This window comes from Talpa europaea, assembly GCF_964194135.1.
Source record: "Talpa europaea genome assembly, chromosome: X".
Classification (NCBI taxonomy): Eukaryota; Metazoa; Chordata; class Mammalia; order Eulipotyphla; family Talpidae; genus Talpa; species Talpa europaea.
Window position 1 is genome coordinate 69,417,711 of NC_140081.1, and position 15,564 is coordinate 69,433,274.

General features: G+C 40.4%; 1 protein-coding gene across 4 annotated transcripts in view; it reads left to right on the plus strand.

The window, feature by feature from the left end:
- Positions 1-14,216, plus strand: part of PAK3 (p21 (RAC1) activated kinase 3) — a gene marked incomplete at both ends in the record, with an annotated part of 75,934 nt that extends 61,718 nt beyond the window's left edge. For all 4 annotated transcript variants that reach the window (XM_084258317.1, XM_084258318.1, XM_084258319.1 and 1 more), the window contains 2 exons: positions 11,167-11,304; positions 14,127-14,216. In XM_084258317.1, coding sequence (XP_084114443.1) covers positions 11,167-11,304; positions 14,127-14,216 — 228 coding nt within the window. The remainder of the gene's footprint in view (positions 1-11,166; positions 11,305-14,126) is intronic.
- Between the last annotated feature and the right edge of the window lie 1,348 nt (positions 14,217-15,564).

The following is a 15,564-nucleotide window of genomic DNA, read 5'->3' on the forward strand; positions in this document are numbered from 1 at the left end:
ACACAATTGTTAGTTATTCTTACTTTTTTATTACAGAACCAGGGAAATTCTGATGAGCTTATGTAGCTGTGGAAGGGAATTAGGCAGAAGAGGAGAATCTCTAGCAACTTTCAAAAAAAAAAAAAAACCATCCAGGGGCCAAAGTGCTTCTAGTTCTCTCCAACCACTGGAACCTGTGCTGTGGATTGGAATGTCTGGATTTGATGGCGCGTGCTCATTTGGAATTAAAGTCAGACATAAACTTCCTGAGCGCCAGAGAAGCAAGCATACTTTGCTAGCACTCAGTCAATATTGTTTTGAATGTATTTTAGGAAGAGCTGGGAGCCTTCCCTTCTTTTTTCCATAAGCCACGATGGAACAACAAGGCTTATTGATGGTTTGTTGACACTCCTGCTACTCTGAGGGCAAACCTATGCCTAAAAGCAGGGCTGAGTTGGGATAAATGTAACTAAAATAATTATAGAACAAGTAACAGGGTTTCTTTTTAATAAGAAAAAAATACTGCCTGTCAAAAGATAGACAGTTCTTAAGAATCATTGGTTGTCAGGAATTTAGCATAGGAAAATGGGACTTAGCCATAGGAAAGCTGCAATTCTCATTTAGATTGTAATTCAGAAGCAGACAGCTTGAACTAGTGAGTTATAACACAGAAGACAGCCAAAGAAGAAATTGATTCCACAGCATACTAAAATCTAAGAGCCTCTGACCAGGTGAAGAAGAGGAAAAAGAAAGATTTAAAATGTGGTAACCAGGGACCTGCCAAGACTCTCCCTTATCCTACCATTATCATGTCATTCCTCAGTGTCCTTGAAGCATGGCCTGGGAATTAGCCAAGAATGCATGTCTATTGTCCTAATAGGTACCAGACCTAGGTACTTAAGTCCCTGGAAATCAAAGTTCCTTCTAAATAGAAAATCACAGAGTGGGATGGACATTTGCCCATTGAAATAGCCATTCACGTGTTTTATTCTGTGGCTTTTTGAATGTGTTTTTGCCAATGAAAAATGACCACCAAGAAAATTGGGATCTTCTTGACAAGTACACATCATTTTTTCACCATTTTGAAATATACCTTTTTCAACCTGGTTGCAACCTTATAAGACCCTTTGTATTCTGATAAAATGATACTCTTGGATGTGTGATAGAAGCCTCGAAGCAGAGAAAGATAACTTGATTAAAGCAATTTTAGCTCGAACTAGTGAGTTATAACACAGAAGACAGCCAAAGGAGCTGGCAAGAGCCAACATTTTAACATTCTGGAGAAGGACTAACCTTTTTTGTTGTAGCCTACTTCTTCCTTCCTTCCATCACTCCCTCCTTCCTCCCTTTCTTCTTTTTTTTTTTTTTTCTGATAAAGAACTTCCCCATGCTTAGAGGCAAAATTCATCAGCACTTCTCATCTAAGAGTGGCCAATGCATGTGAGGGGAATTTTCTAGGGTGTCTATACAAGTTGCTTTCTGATGTATCTTCCAAATGTATGTATTATGTAAATTGAGAAGTAAATTCTATTTCCTGATCTGCTAGTCTGTAACTTCATCACCTTGTATAAGACAAATTACTCCTCTCTGTATCTCTTTTTCCATTTTGCTTCAAATAAGTGGAATTTGCCAAAATCATTTGTTACTAGTGGACACCACCAGACCCTGGAATTCCAGAGTTCCTTGGGCTTCGAGGGGAAGTCACAGGACTCTTGATTCCACCACAACAGTTTCTCATTAATTCTTTATCTGCATTGGACATGCACCTGAGATTAAGTTGACTTAAAAGGGAAACTCAAGGGTCTCTTATTCCAATTCTGTGTTCTTAGGCTGCAGGTAGGCAATAGCCTTCATGTGTGAAATAGATTCTGTGGGACTGGGTGATCCCGCTCTGACATGACTCTCTGGGAGAAGCCAGGCAAGGACACTGTGGTGATAAAGCTGCAAGGACACGTGGTCTACACTTAGGGGTGTGACAGGAAGAATTATATGTTGTCTATAGAGCTGTTCAGCTGAACTCCATATAAACTAGAAATTGAAACCAGTTTATGTGAGCGCTAATGCCTGTTTCACAGATCATATCACAATTCAGCTGTTTGATCCTAAAATGGTCATTTGGAAACGTCTCAAACAATCAGGGAGTTAGTCTTTCCTTCTCTAATATTCTGAAATGAGATGTGGGCAAATGTGTGCTGAAGGTACATTAGAATTAGAAATTAGGTGTGGGGTGCAAACAAAATAGGAGGTGATGGAGTTGGTTATACTGAATATAGACAACGTTTGAGAAATTTTGGGTGAAAAGAACCAAAAGAAATGGGGCAGTGACAGAACAGAATCCAGGTCCTCCTAGCATCCCTGGTTTCCTAAACTTTATCTTCATATTTCTTGCTCTTCATTCCACCAGCCACATTCTCTCTGCATTGTCCTTTGGCCCGTCTTTCCCCCGAGTATTGCTGTTCCCTCTGATTCTCATAGCTTTTCTCCACTTCCTCCTGCTCCATTTTACTTTCCTTTCTTTTCTGTCTCTTTCCTACCCTGTACCTACTTCCAAATCCCCTGTGGTTCTAATCCTAGGGTGCTGCTTGGGCTGCCCAGAGCTCCTTCCTGAGCACATGTTGCCTGTTCCATGTGTCTTGACAAGCACTATTAATCCTGAGAGATTAGAATGAGTGCATGCATTGTCAGAGTCATCTGGTATTTATTTTCTGGCAGTGGCCAGTCATTTATGCTTGAAAGGAGCACTGTAAAGCTAGGCCAACACCTAATCAGTCAGTGGTACCTAATTACCTTTTACCATTAACCTAGAAGGGGATAGATCTATAATAGGCTCCTTTTAAATGACTTTTTAAGGATTAAACAACAGCAACAAAGTTCCCCCCACCCCCCGTAAGTTAGAGAACTACTATGCAACACAAGTAGGGAGTAAATCAGACCATATTGCTTATTCAGTTATCACACTGGACTGCTGGGTTGTGTAAGTCAAAATATGGAACATAATGTTAGTTATAGTAATTTGGGGGCAGGTCTGGCTCCATTTACTGTCTTCTTAGAAAGAAAGAAATGTCAGGGCCTTTAATGAACTCCATAAACACATCAGAGGCAACAATACACTCTGACCTTTAACCTCTGAAACCCCAGGCCATGAGTAAACTAAGTCATAAGGTGTCAAGTCCCTTGTTGCCAAATCTCTCATAAAACACTCAAAGTTAGTTGAAAATTCCAAAATGAGAAAGGAACCAGGACAGCAGTAGGTTGCATGCAATAGAGTACAACTTGCTTATAAATGCTCAACATAGATTCAATATGGACACTGCGGAATAACAGCATGCAACTTCTCTAACTGGGTTTCTGCCCATTGTTCCCCATTTCTGAGCAAGTGGGGAATGGTTGACCTGGAGAGCATCCATCTCCTCTGGAGGCAAAGGTGGAGTTAGTTGCTCATGATCCATCTGCCTCATTTTCTCAAGAGCCCTTGCTGCCCCTGCTCTCCTACAGCAGAGACTGGAAGACAGCAAGGTGGTGCTGGGCACTGGCCAGGTGCATGGACTCTGGACTCACACTACCTGGATTTAAATATTGACTGCCTCATTGCTACTTATGGGATGCTGGATAAGTTCCTGTATCAACCCCACAGGCCTCAGTTTCTTCATTTGTCAATTGTGAGCTAATCATCATCATCATTTAGTGCATGTTAACTTAGTACTTCCCATGAACATAATGTTAATTTAAATATTGAGATATAGATGAATATCCCTCGTATATAGTTCAGGTTCAGTGTATGTTAAATAGATTTCTGTGGGTTTGTTGGGGGCTTGCTCATCATATACAACATGATTTCCTTGAGAAAATGTGTTTTGAATCCCAGATGCTCAATTTAGAAAGATAAGTTTGTATCATGCCTTTTCCTCTTTGTAAAGTGCCAGGCCTCTTGTGGTAACTAACACATTTCCATGTCAGTTCCCTGGTTTGTTTTCTAACATCTTAACCTAAACTTTATAAACTGTTATAATGAACTGAAGTCACAAACTCAAACTTTTTAATTAAATGGTTAGTCCTGTTGCAAAACTGCCTGAATGAAAATTTATTGGGTACATATGGATTGCTTTGGGACCTCTTTGGAAAAATGTGGTAACTTCTAAGATGACTGCTTTGATCTTTTTTAACTGAGGAAATTGCCAATAAAATAAATTGAATTATTCCTTCAACTGGGTAAAGTAGTTTTCTCTGAGTACTTAGGTAAATTTAGTTTCACCTCAGGGTTAGTGAAGACGACAATGTTTGTGTGTTATTGCCAAGAGATTTACAGTTATTAAGAACTCCAGAGCATCAGAAACTTCCAGGTAATGTGTATAACCACAAAGAAAGCTACCATTTTTTTGTCAAAGGTTGTCTTACTAACATCAGTAAGGTCAGTAGGTCACAAGGCCTATATTGCCTCATTTTAGGAATTTAAACAGACCTTATTTAATGATGTAGCTAGCAGAAGATTAATCAACAGCACCTTCTGTTTCACAGTCAGATGTTAAGAGTTTATTACTGGTTTGGGTTTGACTGACTGTTTTGTTTCTCTGTGCTCACATGTAAATGAGACCATTCGGTATTTGTCTTTCTCCTTTTGACTCATTTCACCACCTAGTATTATTCTCTCTATTTCCATCCATGTTGTCACAAACGGGCAGGAGTTCATCCTTTTGCAACCAGCCTGGGATGGTGGTGGGGTGGGAGTCGGGGAGGGAAGGGGCCCAAGAAAACATAGTGGGGGATTGAGGGGGCACTGGTGGTGGACAGGGTGTGAAAGTACACATTTGTAGAGGTTTGAACCTATAACCCCGGAACAGATACAAAGATGGGAACCTACTTTACCTCAATAAACATAATGTGAGAAAACAAATATTTACATATATTCAGTTAAAAAAAAAAGAGCACCTTCTCTAGTCAAGATCAGCCAAAGAGGATTAAGTTTCTGAATGACGATTCACCTTCCAGAGAGCACTTGTTCTCTGCCTTTGCCCTCTGGGGTTGCCTGCAGCAGATTACCATACCGTGGCCATCTGTTTCCAGGCGTCCCTCCCGGTGGTGGCATCCCCTTACACAGATTGCTCGTGGAGGCTCTTCCTTCTCAGCACTGAGGAGTGCGGAGTCAGAAGTGACCACATGCCATACCTGTTCAACTGAGAAAAGGTGCTTGTTTTCATTACCCGGTTGTCCTCTTTAGGTTCTGAGCTTTAATATTTTGTATATCAAAGGCTGTTATAGTCCCAGCTCAGTTAAATATATTTATACATTTTGGCTCTCAGTTCCTTCAGCAACATCAGTGAAGCACCCATTTTGACATAATCGCCATAAAATTCAGAGGTTATCATGACAGTTTCAACCTTTACAGTCCAAGAAGGCAGATCTATAAACCAGTAACAATGACTCACAACACAAGGGAAAGTAGACAAGAATAGGGCTGTCTTAACCCAAAGAGGGATATAGTTAACTCTATCTGCAGGGTCTCACACTATCCCAGTTTTCTTGGTACTGAGGGTTGCAGAACCTTCCCTACTAAGACCCAAGATGGTTCCAAGAAAATCAAGGTGGTTGATCATCATATCTATTTGGGACAGATGGAAAAAAAAGAGGATGTCCAATTTGACCTACAGCTTAAAAGGCAACTAGAAGTTCACCAAGCACTTAAAGGAAGGGAGCATAGCATTTAGGGAGATATGAATGAGCATTTCATATTGTGGGAATGGCGTGAATAGTATGTGAGCTTTGGCCAATGTGTGGACCTATGTGGGGGGTGGGGAAGGAAGGGCTCTAGGGTGAGGAGGAACAGGTGAGGATTGGAAAGGTGCCATGCTAATGATATTTTTTCTTTTTTAAGATTTATTTATTTATTTATTTATACAAGCACTGGGTACAGTCAGAAGCACAGGAGGGTGAGAGAATTCACCAGAGCCAGAGCGGGGAACAGAGCAGGCAGACTGACGAAATACACTGCTGAGGGGAGCAGCAGGCGGCAGGAGAGGTCTATCGTGCCATGTGGGACCCTCTCTGGCGACCGGGGATCGAACCAGCACTGTAGAGGCTGCAGGCAGCTTCACAGCCCAGTGCTCAACCGCTGCGCCACCAGGGGAGGCCCGCTAATGATATTTTCTATGTCCTGTGCCATGCTAATGATACTTTCTATGTCCTGTGGACCAGTAGTTTTCAAAGAACTCCGATGATTCCTTGGTTCTAAGGAAAACATTGCTTAGAAGGATAAATAAATTGAGAACATCAGCTTTCTGATTGAAAGAGTTGGGGGGCGGGCGGTGCAGGGTCAAATCTCTACATCAGTCTCACATTTCCCACTTAGCTGCTCTTGGGGAGAGTTTGGGCAATACAGTTTGAAACCACATGTGTGGGCCATTGGGAGCAAAGAATAATTTTCAAAGCAGAAAAGTGGATAACATAATGAGATCTCTCATGAGACTGTTAAGTAAGGAGGATTTACTGAAGAATGAAAAGACTTGAGTAAGGAGATCCAATTAGGAGGCAATTTTAACAGTCTAAGAGAAATGGAACCCTAAGAGACAGTGGGGATGGAGAGAAGTGAATGGGTGTGAAAGACATTTCTAAAGGTTGCAGTAACAGAGGCCAGTAGTCTGATAAAGCAGGGTGGGGGGAGGGGAAGGTTGCAGGATGAGGACAGAGAAAAACTCAAATATGATTTCATGGTTTCTTAAGAAACAACTATAGAAGAAATATCTAGTCTAATTTCTAATAGCTCATTTTCTTTGAGTTCACTAAATCAGATAAAACCAAAATGATTCTCCATGCCTGGATTTATTTTCCTCAATCTTTCTTCATATCTGAGACTTAGCTTTTTAGTAAAAACCCTCTTTGCTGTGATTGTTGTATTTTCTTCCATTTGTCTCTCATTAGCAGAGCAGTGGACAGCAATTTTCTTTTTACAAAGATAGTGCCCTGCTTACACATAGGATGTGCCCCCAAAAGTTCATTTTAAGTTAATTATTTGGAACTCAGAGTGCTTTTCTCTTAGAAGTGGCATTATGCATAGAGAATAGATTCCCAGGCCAGTTCAGCCCACAGTTTAACTGCAAGTGTGGATTTTTGCAATGGAAATTAGTTGAAAATAATACTGTTGGGGTAGTATTTGATGAAAAGCAGGTTTAATCCTAGGAATACAAAAAAAATAGATGATTTTGTCTAAATTATCAATAGATGCCACAGCTAATTAAATTTATTTTTAATAGTTTACACTATAGGGGAGGTGGGGAGAGGAAGGATTAGGATCAAAATAAGGGGGGGTACAATTGTATGGGGAATATAACCAAAATGAAAATGCATACATTGTGCAAAAATGAAAAATGATGTAAGAATTATATAAAAATATTTAAAAATTTTTAAAAATAGTATATATTTTTTGTATTTTCTTATATCATTGTTCATTTTTGTATAATACTTGATTTCTCCGCACAGGTGCAATCCCCTTAAATCTACCGTCACCACCTCACCTCACCCATGAACCATCACCATGAGTCCTTGTGCTTTTCTCTCCCCTATTTTGACCCTTCTCCCTCCCCCCACTTCCAGATGCCTCAGATCTATAATTTGCTGCTAGCTTTATCTTTTTTCTCTAACCCTTTGTTCAGTTTCCCTATATACCCCCTATAAGTGAAACTATCCCATATTTTTCTTCTTCCTTCTGCCATATTTCACTGAGCATGATCCCTTCCAGCTCCATCCATGTTGCTGCAAATGGCATGAGTAAATGTTTTAGAGGGCTTTTAAAAAATAATAAAAGCAATGTAGAAAATTTGGAAAATACATTTCAAAAATTTAGTCACCAATAATCCTACCACCCAGAGGGAACTGTGGTTGACATGATGGTATGTTTCCTTTCAGCCTTTCTCTTAACAGGTGTTTTGTTTTTAAATCAATCCAGTGACATTACCTGTACTACCATCCTCATGATGAACTATTACGGAGTCCTTAAAATGATATTTATGAAGATGTTTTTAAAACATCAAAACAAATTTATGATATAGGGTTGAGTAAAAGAGTGTTGCATGTGTGTTAGATCAGCACAAATCAGTCTGACAGGAGTTGTATGTTTGGTTATCAACAAAAATATCCACCATCCTTCCCACCCAAACAAAACCACAATACAGAAACCACAGCTGGACTTCTGTCAAAATTTGGCATTGGACATACGCACTCTTTAAAGTGCTCAAAACGCTACCTTCTTATTACTTCTGATTTTCCCTCAAATTGCAGGGTTTTCTTCTCCTTTGCTGCACGAGCACTATTCAGGCTTAACAACTATGATGAAGGTCATTTGGGGGTTCATAAATGGAATGGAAAGAGGGCCTTGCATTTGCTGAGGTAACTGGGCATGGATTAAAAGGAGGCAAGAATGGCTTGAGTAGAGAAGCTATGTATTTCTTTATGTGCAGTAGAATGTACTCACCTAAGAATGGGGACAGGAAACGAAACAGTGTAGCACGCACACAGACCCAGGACAGTGAAGCAAGGGAAACATGTGTTTGTGTAGGACTGGGCTTGGCTGCAGGACAAATGAATGAAGTAAAAAATAACAGTTTGGCAGAATTGTGGCCACTAGAAAATGAGTGTTGGAAGGGGAGACAGCGAATGTCATTTGCAGTAACCAGTTTTCTTTTAATGAGGGAACAAAGATGGTTTGTGAGGAAAGGTGCTTCAAGTACTAATCACTAGACAAATGAAAACAGTGTGAACTTCGGTGAACATATCTGCATGATTGTGCACTGCTTGATTTCAGCTCCATGGATGATTTCCAAAGAACAGTTTGTGCCTTCCTTTCCCATACTATCTGCTTTCAGTCGAGTTGGAAAGTGTATTTTAGCTTTTAAGTCCTGAGAGCAGCCACCTGCATTTGCTCTTCAGCCATAAAGGAATTGAAAACTGGAAAGGAATAAGGGGTTGGGGAGAGGAGGGTGTTTGTTTGGAGAGGGGTTTATTGACATGTGGGATTTTTTTAATGCACTGGAGGAGGGAGTTTCACTGGCGTCTATAGGAACATATGGCATTATAATTCTCACCCGTTTCTATGCAAACAAATTCCCCTCAGAGGGATTCTGTGGCTCTCACATTTGGAGTACTTACGATGGAATTTTTCAGATTTACTAAGTCCAGGGAGGGCCCAAGGTCTTGGCTCAAATCAGCATCACTTGGAGAACTCAAAAAATACTGATGACTGGGTTCCACCCCCAGAGATTTTTACTTAATTGGTCTGGGCATAAGAGCTGGATGTAGGGAAGCTTATAAATCTCCCCAAGGTGATTCTAATATGCAGATAGGTCTGGAAACCTCTAGTTTAGCCCATTGCTGAATTGATTGACTCAATTAAACCAATCCTTAAAATCTAGTCCTGGAACCTGCAGCTTTAGCATCAATAGGAAACTTGTTAGAATGCAAATTCTCACACTCTTCCCCAGAATTCGCTGAATCAGAAGTGGGGACAGGGGAATGACCAAGCAATTTGGGTTTTAACAAGCGCTGTTAGTGATGATGGCGCTTGTTATATATAGGTGACCACCCCTGGGTTAAATAGTCCTTCCTAACATGTCCTAAAGTATATCTGGGGGGGGGGGTGGAAAGATGTCCTCCCTAGCCTGGAAAAAGACTTTGATAGAAATGCATTTAATAATTATATTAGGAGCCTTGCTGGAGAAAGGGGATGATAATTTGCTATAAAACTCAAGCAAGCAGGGGACATATCTTCATAATGTTAGGGGGTTGGTTGCATGTCAGGTATAATCCTGGTGACAGTACCTGCAGGCAAACTCCTACTTATCCTTCAAAACCATATACAAATGTGGGCCTCCCCGGTGGTGCAGTGATTGAGCACTGGGTTGTGAAGCTGTCTGCAGCCTCTGCAGTGCCAGTTTGATCCCCGGCTGCCAGGCGAGGGTCCCACATGGCGCGCAGACCTCTCCTGCTGCTCCCCTCAGCAGTGTACTTCGCCAGTCTGCCTATTCTGTTCCCTGCTCTGATTCTGGTGAATTCTCGCACCCTCCCGTGCTTCTGGCTGTACCCAATGCTTATATAAATAAATCTTTAAAAAAATATATACAAATGCTAAACTCCTCAGTGACACATTCTCTGTGCTCTGGTGTAAATTTTTTTCATCCTTGTATTTTCTTTCAGTCCTCTAATAGCTCTTGTCTCTCTGTAGTGTAGTTATCTATAAATTATTCTACTTCACTAAATTGTATGTTCTTTGAAGTCAGGACATTGTCTTATCCATCTTTGGGTCTCTGATGTCTGCTAGGATGCCTCATATATACTTAATGCTCTAGAGTTGTTTGCTTCGGGGCGGCATGAGAAATGATCAGTTTTGGGGCTGTCAACAGCTCCTGAAAGACGGGTTTACCTTTTTGAGTTAATCATGGCCCTGAGTCTGTTTTGAAAACTAGGGCCCTTGATTCTGTCAGCACACCATGAGTTCATGTCTCTCAGCTGTAGCTTTATCCAACAGAGATCTCAGAGGTATATCGGCAACTTATTATATTGCAGTAGGATATGTAATTGTCAGGTTCCAGGACAATACTGATGGAAAAGTTGATTAAAATCTACAGGGGTACATTTGCCATAGGACAAAAGTGCTCGAGTCCTTGGGCCCCCAGGTTGCCAGTCACCCAAGCCGTGCAAGTTCTGGGTCTTTGTACTGCTCTAATTCTGTGATGTGCTCTATTCATCCAGGTCTGCTCACAAATATTCTTCAAACAAGGCAAACACTTAGTAAATTACAGCCACCTTTGCAATTGCACCTTATGTATGTTATTCTCAAGCCAACATGATTGTATGTTTGTGTTCCTGACTCTTAAGAGTCACAGATTCGCAGTCAGTCCCTTGGTTTAATTTTCTAGTTTTTTAGACATTTATTACATATGAAACTTTACATATAGATCTGTCTCAGAGAAAACCACCTTATTTCTGATTTTTTTGGGGTGAGGCACCTCACTGGCACCTCAATTGCTTCCAAGAGTAATAATTTATAAATGTTATAGAAGCTTTGAAATATATATCAGTGTCATTCTCTAAAATGGAATTTTAAGATCCAGATTATAAACCAGAAGATTTTGATTTCCTTCTGTGCCCATTTGTGATCTAATATATATGTGCTGAATATATTTTTCTAATTTTTTTCTATAGGCATTATACTTGATAGCCACTAATGGAACCCCAGAGCTCCAGAATCCCGAGAGACTGTCAGCTGTATTCCGTGACTTTTTAAATCGCTGTCTTGAAATGGACGTGGATAGGCGAGGATCTGCCAAGGAGCTTTTGCAGGTGAAAATAAAATAGGACAATTACAAAGAGAGTCATTATAGAGAGCCTTTCCATCTCAATGTGTGACAGTAAGAGCTATGTCAAGAGATGTTTAGTTCAAGCAAGGCTAAAACCATTTTATTTTAGACCACAGGCACATGAATGTAGGCATTCATCCAATACGTGATTGACTGGCATGTTACCTTTCTTCTGAGAAGTTGGCAGTTTAATCTATAAATCTCCTTTGTTCTTCCTGGAGTCTTATTTTGCAAGGAAAAGAAACAACGTGACCCTCTGGTGTTGCTGTTTTGTCTAAACGTTACTTGTGCCCCTGGATGTTGTATGCAGGTGCTCTTGGCCGGAGGTAGTTCTCTACATAACTATGCAATTTTGCATTTGCTGCTTTAATGCTTTACTGGTCAAAGCCCCTTTGCTTGTGATGCCAATTGGCAAGCACCTGTCTGCCTGGGTGAGTACCATCCGGTGGTGAGTGCCTCTGTAACTATTTGTCCTTTTCATGGCTCTCAGGATTTAGTATATATGAACATAATTAGTGCCTACCATGTACCCAATTCTTTATATAGTTGCTACACAGTTAACAGATCACTGAATCAATTATCTAATTTATTCCTTCACCAACAATACCTGTATCTGAACCAGTCAGTTCACTGATGCCAAATTGTGCTTGAGCTTAGCTGGATAGTTTGTTGCATCTTTTCATTTTACACACATAAGTGATAACCTGCATATCACATTAAGTCCATACAGCTCCATTCTGGATTCTAGCCTATCATTGCATTGGAAAGGAGATACATGACATTCACACTACTGCAAAGCTTGGGTATTTGTACACCTTTCTGTGTGGCCTAAGTCAATTTTCTATCCATCAATTGATATTTATTGAGTAACCTCTGTTTGCAAGGTGTGTCATGAGTAATACAGATATGTTAAAGGTATGATTTCTACTTTCCAGAACTTCACAATTCCAGAACTTCACAATCTCCTTAGGTATATCAAAAAATACTGCAAGGTTGGGCCTCACTGGTGGCGCAAGGGTTTAAGCACGGCACTATGAAGCGGTCCGCAGCCTCTGCAGCACGAGTTCAATGCCCCAGCCAGCCAGGGAGAAGCCCATATGGCGCAGCAGACCTCTCCTGTCTCTCCCACTGCTCCCCTCAGCAAGTGTATTTCAGTCCGTCTGCCTGTTCTGCTCCCCACTCTATCTCTGGTGAATCCTCTCACCCTCTGCACATCTGGCCTGTACCCCAGTTCTTGTATGCATAAATAAATAAATCTTTAAAAAAATAATGCAAGACTTTTTAGAGACCCAAACCAAGTGGCTGTGCAAACAATAAATGCCATGGTTAGAGAAATACTTCCATGGGCTATGGCGATCTGAAAATCTCTGCAAACAGGAGCGAGTTTTGCTGTGCCTTGAAGGACAGAATGGGTTTAGATAGTTTGAGCTGAAAGGGGGGGAAGGAATTTCAGATGGAAGTGTTAGAAAGTACGTCCAAAAGGCACGCACACAAAGTTCAAGTAACCAGCAAATGTGAAGTGCAGCTGAAGTCAAGAATTCAAGTAAGGAAGCCACAGGAGCTAAGACCTTAGAGTGCCTAGAGTCCCATGCTAAGGAGCTGAAGCTGTAGGCAGTGGGGAAACCCTAAAGATATCTGAGGGTCACACGTGACAAAAGCTTTGTTTAGGAAGATTAAGCTGGTGGTATGCACTACAAATTAGCAACAGACAAAAATAGAAACTTTGCGATCAAGGTGGAGTTATTGTTATAGTTCAGGATTAAGTGTATTAGAGTTGAAATAGGGGATGCAAGAAATTAGCTATAAGAGGAAATGAGAAGAATGAACTTGGTAGCTGATTACATAAGAGAAGAAGACCTAAGTGCCTTACAGCAGTAAACCAACGGTAATAGTAAAAGCAAAAGTGGTAGAGGATAACACAATGGCTATCTATGTAGCTTACATGAAACTGCCCTCTCCCTCATTTAACCACTGTAATTTTAGAAGACAGGATTGAACCTAGGTGTTCTGTCTCCAAAGTCCCTGAGGCATACATCACTCAAAAGTCACCTTTTGGGAGACTTCAACACATGCTTTCAAGTGGGGAATTCAAGATGACAAAAGAACATTCTAGAGGAATTATCCAACAGGCTATTGATCGAAGAAATGGGCTCAGAATTCAAGGACGAAATCAAGTCACATAATACAGATTTGGTTGTCATTCCCATATAACTGATTAAAGGTTGAAACCTTGAAAGGATATGAGCTCTTAAAGGAATTAAATTAAAAAATGATGATAAGAAGTGACTTCTGATATGTGGGAGAGCATAAGAGGAAGTGAAACGAGGGAAGATAGAGGGCAAGTAGTCAGTGAGCATGCGCAGGGAAGAGACCCGAGATAGTAGAATGTCCCAGGCCATACAAGGGGAAAACATTACCAAAAGGGAAGGAATGTTCATTGGGTTTAAGTACTGCAGAGGGACCAGAAGAAAACTGGTTGAGGCATAGCTACTGGGTTTAGCAGGTAGGGCCACAACACATCAATTCATTGGTTTAAGAAAATCAGCAAGTCAAGCTGTTGCAAACACAGCGATAATTTATAACACCCCTACTCTGAGTTTCTAGCTCTGCTAGTCAGCTTCCTGAGGATTCCATGACAATGAAGGACAAAAACATCTGAGGGCCAAAAGCTGGTACCATTTTAAATAAAATGATGTTTAATTGGATGCTGAAACTACAATAATGAAAAAAAGACTGCATGATAATGTAGAGTAATATGCTTGTTTGAGCAAAGAATTTTAGTAACTATTTTTTTTTCTTTTGCAGCATCCATTTTTAAAATTAGCTAAGCCTCTCTCCAGCCTGACTCCTCTGATTATCGCCGCAAAGGAAGCAATTAAGAACAGCAGCCGCTAGGACTGCACGCCTTACCCCAGCCATCTCCCTCCTGAGTAAGACTGAAATAAAACTGCTACAGGAAAGATGGAAGAAGAGACAGTTAAATGGGGTGGGGGGGTTCTTTAACTTTCAAATGAATAGAAACTTCTTATAAGCCTTTTTCCTACTCCCTCAGATTATGTAATTTATTTGTAAGCCTGAATCGCAGCCCAAACAGGGCAGCAATGTCGAAGTGACCACACAGTGGTCACTTCCACCGTGAAGCGAAAGAGCCAGTAGTGAATCCCCTCATTCTGTGCATACACTTTGAAGAACAAGGTTTCTCAAAGATGCACACTCCCTCTTCATAGTGTCGTGTTTGTTTTTAAGTTAGAGTAGTCCCTATTGCATTCGAACCTCCTTCAAAACTCCTTACCCAATGTGATGTTTTTCACTTGCATTGTCATTAGATGTCCAGAAAAAAAGATGTCAAAACTTTTTTTTTAAAAAAAAAAGCAAAAAAAAAAAAAAAAACAACAAAAAACAAAAACCAACAAAAAAACCCAGAGCAAGTACTGTGTGAACATGTGGAAGTCCATGCCCTAATAGAGTTGCAATTTTTTATTCTTCTTCTATAGTGGTGGCTTGGTTTGTGTACCTGTTTTTCTGCATTTGTATTGGAAAACGTTTCTTTTAAGACATTTTCCAAAAGCAGAGAGGAATATGTGTGTTCAGGAAGGGCTTTTAAAAATTGCATATCTAAATAAAGCTCAAATGGAGAAGTCCTGTCACATTTTCACGATGATGCTTAAGATGTACTTGATTTATCATTTATATAAACCAACTTGTTCAACTTCACGACACCTATAGAAGGACACACCAAAACTGTAATACTCCTATTCGGTGAGTCCAGGTCCTGAACCTAGGAAATCCTAATAGGAGAAACCATATTTAAAGATAGGTCTTTCTCTGAGAGTCAAAAGGAAAATCAAGTGTGCCAGACTTCAATCCTTGGACAGTAAATAAAGGTAAAAATACCTACTCTACTCTTCTCTTGTGCTTGCGGGCCATATATACATACATCAGGAGGAAATGAACCCATTAGCCACTATTATGATAAAATGATTTAACTGTTTATAACATTTTAAAAATCAAAATCAAAGTTCCGGAGAGCAGAGATACTATAAACAGTAGACTGTAAAGAATCGAAGGGCAGAGAAGAAAACTCCATCCCAATCAGCATTTGGCTATAATTGCTTGTCCCCATTTTCCATGTGTGTATAACCAAATTCTGTTTCAGGATAGGGTGTGTTCATATTTCGTCCCTTGGACTTTTGAGTTTCAAAAATATGTTCATAAGGATATTGAAATTCTCCAGTGAAAATAA